General features: G+C 34.1%; 1 protein-coding gene across 1 annotated transcript; it reads left to right on the forward strand.

Moving 5' to 3' along the window:
* The first annotated feature begins 7,659 nt into the window (after positions 1–7,659).
* Positions 7,660–8,211, forward strand: LOC139840775 (putative F-box/LRR-repeat protein 23). Its single transcript, XM_071831022.1, has one exon. The coding sequence runs from the start codon at positions 7,660–7,662 to the stop codon at positions 8,209–8,211; it is 552 nt and encodes a 183-aa protein (XP_071687123.1).
* Positions 8,212–8,524: the final 313 nt, after the last annotated feature.

An 8,524-nucleotide genomic window follows, 5' to 3' on the forward strand; every position in this document is an offset into this window, starting at 1 on the left:
GTATTTGTGTTAAGACTAAGAACATGATGTAACTTTGGTTCATCATCATTCTAAAACTCTTAAGTGAGTTGTATTCTTACCTAGTCTTGACTTTGTGTGTTGATGGTTGAAACTTGGTCAAAGTGATGCTAAAACATCAAAGAGTTGTACACTTGAAGCTTACACGCATCAAGGATGAGAACTGTGATGAGCATCAAGCACCAAGAAACCCACCGGAGCACTTGTTTACTGTTTTTCAGGGTCTGATCAGACACCTGGGACTTCTGTAAAGTTTATTTTCATATAGTTCGTTTCGAGTAGATGACTTTTCGTTTAAGACTCGCCTAAATCCGATAAACGGTTTAGGATTTATAGCCTTCCGAAAATCACTACGCCTTTGTAACGACGTGCTGAAAATTCTGACCTACTCACGCTTGAACCGTCGCCACGGTCAAACAACATCGATTTAGGATCTGAAAATTGGAAAGTGGTTAGAGGACTCACATACGGAGCCTTGGCCACTGACCATGCGTCTTTTCGTTTTGTATAGAGGTCGTAGTAGCTGTCCGAAGTCAGCCTTTTGTTTCGATCTCTATTCATGTTGAAAACTTACTTTAGCTTTTACGAATGATGATGATGATGATACTTAAGACTTAATTTATGCACTTTTAAACTTTTGGGGACAATATACTGACTTAGTGACCTTTGACTTAGGTTGACGACCTTTCGGACCGACTTACTACTTGCATACTTTTCATATCGACTTTTACTGCTTATTCACGGTGAGTTATAGCTCCCTTTCCACTTTACTATTTTTGGGACTGAGAATACGTGCGCTTTTTATGTTTTACATACTAGACACGAGTACTTAAACTTTATATATGTGTAATCCACCTGTTACTACCGTTCCACCGTTCCAGAGATCGAAACATTACTTCACGCAATCTAGGAGGAGTACCTCTCGGATTACACGCCCGCTAAAGTTGATCCTCGGAGGAGGAGATATGTGAGGACTTGTCGGAGTAACCGCACCCCGAGCTCACCCTAATTAGCCACATACAATGTATGAACATTAGAAGGTTGTTCAGTTTCGCAAGTTGACTCGTATCCCGTACGCTTTCATGACCGTCACTTATCTCTTTCATTCTTCACCACTACTCGACGATCTTACGACACTTCTGGACTTAGGTCCCTAACACTCTTGGGCATTGGAAAAGTCGGGAAGGCATCTCCTTTCACAAGGTCATAGTGTCTTTCACTGATGCTCAGCCACACCCAAAGACTTGGGAGTCGCCTCAAGACATATCGTATTACTACTTGCTACACCTACAACTCGACACGAGACCCATATTGAATTTCTAGAAAGGAACCTAATGACGTTACTTGAACCCGAACATTTTGAAGAAATTTCGGGACATTTAGGCATTGATGCATGACCTACAGAACCTACGCACCCACACCGAGAAACCATGAGATTAATTATGTAGATTTTGTTTTGAGATAGCATAGATGAAGCACCGTTAGATGAAATTGAGTAGAACTTGAAGTGATCACGTTACATTGACCATATGGAGTGATATTGGAATGAACGTACGATTTAGTACAATATAATGACGCCAGGCCAGCGTGATTATATTGAAGTAAATCATGCAGAAGTCCCAGTTACTATATAAGGAATATGAAGCGATTCAAAGGAAATTTTGGTAGGAACCACTTGAGTATACGCATTATGGTCTGTTAGAGGTAGGGAAAGAATAACCACTTAGCCCAGATACTGTACAAGGAGGACCCTGATTGCAGAATTGATAACCCGAAAATTTGTTATAGATATAGACACCCTGGACGCTTAAGGAAAAAGTCCTCAAATAGGAAAAATTTTGGACTTACTTGCGGTAAAGCAATCGCTATCTTAACGAGGGTAAATCATTGTTTTGATTGACATGTGGGTTAGTCGCGGTGTTCAAGACACCACATTGTCATGGGGGTGAGTTAGTCGCGGTGTTCAAGACATCACCAGGGGGATTAGTGATTACGCGGTGATTAAGTACACTAACGGATGTTATGAACTCCGACGGTCTTTCACAAGTACCGTTCCCTTGTACGATTGGTTAACCATGGTCATGTGTTGTAGTTTTAGCATATTAAATTGTGAACTATATGCTTTTGGCGATGCTAGCTTGTTGTGAATTGCGGATATTTAGTATGCATTGTGATTGCATGTTTGTTGAGTTGCTAGCTCGTATGCGGTATTTGTGTAAGTGTTTGCAAGTAAGTAGATTATATATGTATATGTATAATTATTGCATTCACTAAGCGTTAGCTTACCCTCTCGTTGTTTACATTTTTATAGATTTGCGTGAAGGATGGCTCGGGTAAGTGTGGGGACTAGTGGACTTGCGTAGTTTGCTTTAGAAGACGTGATGTTGGATTTGATTAGGATTTGGTAGCGTATCCCCAATCGCCATGTTCGGTCTATGTTTTGTATTAAACTAAAATGGGTCGAAATGGTCACTTGTCGTAATTTGGGTCGATGTGGGCCTGATGTGGTAAAACTCAATTTTATTGTGGGAAATTCTTAGTTTTACTTATATTGACGTGTTATGATAATTTGTTTCATTTAAAAGTGTTGAGAAACGTGTTTTACGAACGAGCATAAAAAGAAAGTGGACATGCCACTTTGGAGCGGCGCGCCCCTATATGGTGCGGCGCTCCATATGTCTGAAACTGGGCTGTTTAATAAAAAAAAAAATTAGTGTTTTCGGTTGGATAACGGGTTGGGTTGTTACAGATTCGTTCACGAACCCCTACTCGGAACCACTGCCCGAATGGATGTGTTCCCGGGTACCGTCGATCGGGTTCAGGTTTCTGCCCGAACGTGTGTGTTACGTGCAAATGATGAGGGTCGTTGAAAGAAATGATCTATTGTTACTAAAAAAAATCGCCGTTAAAAAAAATCCAATTAATTAATTTGTTTTCTTCTACTTTTTTTATTCATTTCAAATTTATTGGAAGTCCATTAAATAGTATTTGGGCATGGGCCTTTGCAATATAAAGTAAGAAAACCCAGAGCACGGATCCTTAAATCATCGATAACTCGATCGATTTCGATATGAAAAGCGGTTTATACCCTTTGTATAAATACATTGCAAATTTAGGTTTCATGCCTACTTTTTGGGGATGAAACGATGAACAAAAATAAAAGATAATAGGACTCCGTGAAAACGTATTGGCTTTGAATTCGATCCATCTCACGAAAATCGTCTCAGAGAAGCGATGAAAGCCGACAAAGGTAATTTTTATGTATTAAAGTCATAATTTGATTTTTTTATCTTTTTTTTTTTTCATTCAGGTCTATTCGTTTATTTACCGAATTTTACTACTACTTATGATGATAATTGAAATTGAAATAGTTGTAATAGTAGACGCTTTCTAAGTTCATTAGTTCTGTTAGGGTTTAATTTTAATTATATCTTTTTCTAGTGCGATTTTGATTTATTCTGATAAAATTAGGAATGTTATGTTATGTAGAACAGTAGAAGTATCAATTCTAACTCTTTTTATGACATTCTAATAGTCTTTGAGTTTTATTGACAATTTTATGTCATACTCTAATTTAATTTGTCTACATAAGCTAACCCAAATAAATGAATAGGTCTTTAAGATAACAATTGTTTTATATAGTTTGCAAAACTTATAATTTACAATAAGGATTAAGGAGAATGATCTGTGGTTTAAATATGATTATTTAATAAATAGTATAAACATATCTTGGTTAATTTGTTTGAGCAGCTTATTTGTTAAGAGGTTCTTTTTTGTTGATTTATTTAGAAGTGATAGTGGGTATGAATGTACTAAATTATAGTCTATTGTGTCTACTCAACATCATTATGGTTTATTACGTGCAGCCAACCTACAATATATTCGCTATTGTATGTATCACATACGAGTATTACATTCAATGATGTGACAACTTGTATCGATACCTTACACTTTTTAAGACATATAAGTAATACTTTTATTAAATACATACAACAGCATTATTTAAGAGTTGGATATACGCAATTAATCAAAATCATGTTTCATACACGTAATAGAGTTTGTGTTATAGTTTAGTACTTTCTCACCCAATATATCTTTTATTATATGAATGAATGAATGTAACAGTTTGTTTGTATATTGTGTTCTTTTTATGCAGCTAAACTGACAAAGGCATCAACGTCAGAATCAAATGGGCGTACACGAAAACATACTGGCTTCCAATTCCAGCCAGCTCCCGAGCATAATCTGAGAGAAACGATGAAAGCTGACCAAGGTAATTTTTATTATTATTATTGTTATTATTAAGTCATATAATGGTTCTTTTCACTCAGTTCTATTCATTTATTTACAGAATTTTACTTCTACTAGTGATGATTATTGAAAATTTTGAAGTTCTTTAGTTTTGTTTAGGGTTTGTTTTTCATCTCTATTTTGTGTGCGATTTTCATTTATTCTGATAATTAGGTTATTTAATATAATGTAGCTTGTTAAAATATAACCCCTTTTATGACATTCTTAGAGTCTTTGAGTTTAATTGACAAATTTATCTTATAATTCTACTGCATAAGCCAACACCAACACACCCATATCTTTGAGTTTACGCTTGTTTTATACGCTTTGCAAAATGTGTAATTAACATTAAGGAATAAGAAGAGTGATATGTGGTTTACACATGAATTTTTTTTTTTTTACATATATATATTTTTTTAATAAATAGTTTAAACATATATCGGTTAGCTTGCTTGTTTGAGCATTTTATCAGTTTATAATATTGTGTGTAGTTAACTTCATTTTGGTTTATTTTGTATAGCTAATCTACAACATTCACTATTTTATGTATGGAGTATTAGATAGTACTTCCATTTATGTGGCAACTTGTATGTATATCTTACACTTTTAAGACAAATAAGTAAAATCACCATTATATATATATACACACAATAGCATTATTATTCAAAAGTTGGATATACGCGATAGATCAAAACGAAGTTTGATACACATAATAGAGTTGGTGGTATACTTTAGTACGTTCTCCCTCGGTATCTTCTTTATTATTCGAGTGAATGTAAACAGCTTTTTTGTATTTTGTGTGTGTGTTTTTTTTACGCAGCCAAAGTGACAAACGCATCAACATTAAAATCAAATAGACGAAAAGGAAAGAAATCCAAGTTTGTTTCAAAACCTAAACAACGTTGGCAGGTGAAGAAACCAACTGCAAACTGGTTAGAGCTCCCAGATGATATAACTGCCAATATACTCCAAAGACTTAGTGTGTTTGATATAATTAATAATGCTGAGAAAGTTTGCACAACTTGGCGAAAAATATGCAAGGACCCTGCTATGTGGAGGGTTATATCTATGGACAACCAAGGCGAATCGTATGATCGGGCATTACGTAGGCCATTATGTATAAAGATATGTAAACTTGTTGTTGATAGAAGCCAAGGCCAATTGGTTGATCTCTCTATCCATGATTTTGGTGATTACGAGCTTCTCCGATATATTTCGGATAGGTATGCGAGCTTATTATTATCTCTCTGTTGTGCATTTTGTGTGTAAAATCACGCCCTAAGAGATGCTTTTTAATCTTCTTTACTTCTTCATTTATCTCATGATGCTAAATCGATTTGTTTATTTATTATTATTATTTATTTATTTTGTTTTTGGAAACTATAACTTAAAAATCTTCAGTGACTATCTAAAGTTGTTTTTAGAAAGACAAACTCACCCAACACGATTTTCAGAAGTATTTTATCTTTGATTTATAACTTAATATTATCAAAAGGGGAAGCTTTCTAAAAGCTCTAGGGGGCTTACTGAATGTGATATACCAGTGGTCACTTTACTTGTGTGTGTGTGTGTGTGTTTTTTTTTTCTTTTCAGCTTTTACTATTTTTTCTTTTTCTTTTTAAATATACTCATCATATTATGAGTTAACTTTAGTTATTATGAGGCTTCCTTTTATTAGATTGTAATTGACTTGTTAGTTTCTCTGTTTGTTGTCTGAAAGTAGTGTTGCTAATATGATAATGCTAAGTGAAGGCTTAGCTTAAGGATCGGTCTGGTTACTTTCACTTAATGATTTGTTTCCTGTATAACTCTTAATTTAGCAAGTGAAATTGTTGTTTTTTTGCCACTTAATCTATCACTTGTTCTGAAAAACGACGTGTTTGTAGGAGACATAGTCCATAGAAACAGAGGCATATGGAAACATCGCTTAATACACAAGAAAACTAAACGGCCCCTTGTTGTCTTTTAACTTAGCTAGTCTATAAGTTGGATAGTGGATCATGCTCTTTTTTTTTTCTAGACTATCAGATAACTGGACTTGACCCACAACCATATTTGATAACTGTTTACTAGTGAATAATATGATTTTGATCCCGGAGCTTATAAATCTGATTGTCAAGGCTCTTATTATGTTTGTGATATAATAATAAAACATTCTGATACATATTTTATATTATATATATATATATATATATATATATATATATATATATATATATATATATATATATATATATATATATATATATGGGCAGGATCAATGGAGAAGTAACCAATCGGGGGGAAGCGGGGGGAAGCAAAAAAAAAATAAAAAATTTCGTTTTTTTTTTGGAATTTTTTTTCCCGGCATCAAGATCACACGAAAATATGAACATTTAGAAGAGACACTTCGTGATGAATGTTATTATTTAGGCGGGAAAACGATCGACAAAAATAACATTCAAGATAATATTGTTCGTGAAGAATATGAACGTTTTTTTTTTCTTCATGTTTTGTGAAGTAAAATTTAGCCCGATTTAGAGTTTAGGGTTTAGGGTTTAGGGTTTGGCGTTTTGGGTTTATTCCATAAACCCAAAACACCAAACCCTAAACCCTAAACCCTAAACTCTAAACCGTTCGTGTTAAAAACTCAATCTAAACCCTAAATCTAGACCCTAAATCTAAACCCTAAACCCTAAATTTCTAAACCCTATAAACCCTAATATCTAAAGGCTAATATCTAAACCCCAATAGCTAAAACCTCAACATACGCTCGAAAAACACGATAATTGTTATATATTACTTCTTCAAGCGTTTTCCCGCCAAAATAAAAACATTTATCACAAAGTGTCTCTACTAAATGTTCATATTTTCATCCTATCTATAATGTTCGTGAACAAGGTTTTTTCAAAAAACGAAAAAAAAAAAAAAAGTTTTTGCTTCCCCCCGCTTCCCCCCGATTGGTTACTTCCCTCTTGATCCTACCACTATATATATATATATATATATATATATATATATATATATATATATATATATATATATATATAGAGAGAGAGAGAGAGAGAGAGAGAGAGAGAGAATTTAGAATATAGAATATAGAATACTGGGAAGATCTTTATTTGATATATAATTTAAATTAGTATTATGTGTAAATGAGGATGTGTGATTTAAACTATACAATTGATTGATGATTTATGTGTAAAACACTAATAAAAGTAACATGTGCAATAAAAATATATAGTTGTATGCCACAAATACAATCCAACCCATCAACTGCTGCTATCATCATATAATATCTTTGCATTATTTGTTTTTAACAGATCAAGCCAGCTTAAACGTCTAGAAGTCATAGATTGCCAAGGTCGAATAATGAGTCGTTGGGGTCTTTCTCTTAAGAAAATTCCATTATTGGAGGAACTCAGTCTCATCCATAGAACAATGATTACGGCTGAAGATATTGATGATGTTGGACGTTATTGTCCCTTGCTAAAAACATTCAAATTGAATAGAAGGGGATTTTTCAAGAAAGAAGAACCTGATCATGTGAACTATACGGGCATAGCTATTGCTAAATATTTACCTAGTTTAAGCCACCTTGAACTCATCGGAGATAGCCTGAACAATATTGGGTTGCAGGCGATTATGGATGGCTGTACTCATCTTGAGTCCCTTGACATTCGTCAGTGCATGTACATTGATCTGAAAAAGGACAATATTGGAAAAAGATGTTCAGAACGGTTTAAAGATGTAAAACTTCCTAATGATTCTATGGAAGGGGGGTATATGCATCTTGTTGCTAATTATGAGGAGCCAAGTATGATGATAATTATGATTTCTGATTCTGATGGCAATATGAAGGAGTTTGAGCCTTGGAATGACACTCAGGAATGCAATGACTATGTGAAATTCTACCTGCGTTAAAAGGTGAGACGTTTCCCTTGATTTAGCTTTATATGTTTAGTTTGAACGTGAGATTCTCTAATCGTATTTGATCTTTTTATTTTTTAGGTTCAGTTGCTGTCTTTCTAATGTGGAACCGAACTTGAAGTTTAACGTTGCTTGCTCACAAAGCTAAAGACTAATTTATTCATTAGGTTTATTTACTTATTTAAATTATATTTGTTTCCATTAAATTAAAGTTGGGATAGAATAAGAGTCTAGGCCAGTCGGTATACGTTTGGATATGGATAGTCCGCATATGTTCACGTATGGACCAATCTATCTTTCTTTGAAT

The sequence above is a fragment of the Rutidosis leptorrhynchoides genome, chromosome 4 (genome assembly GCF_046630445.1).
Source record: "Rutidosis leptorrhynchoides isolate AG116_Rl617_1_P2 chromosome 4, CSIRO_AGI_Rlap_v1, whole genome shotgun sequence".
Classification (NCBI taxonomy): Eukaryota; Viridiplantae; Streptophyta; class Magnoliopsida; order Asterales; family Asteraceae; genus Rutidosis; species Rutidosis leptorrhynchoides.

What these genes read in the sequence shown, in the direction of transcription:
- LOC139840775 (XM_071831022.1), top strand. Translation starts at nt 7,660, where the DNA reads ATGAGTCGTTGGGGTCTTTCTCTTAAGAAAATTCCATTATTGGAGGAA.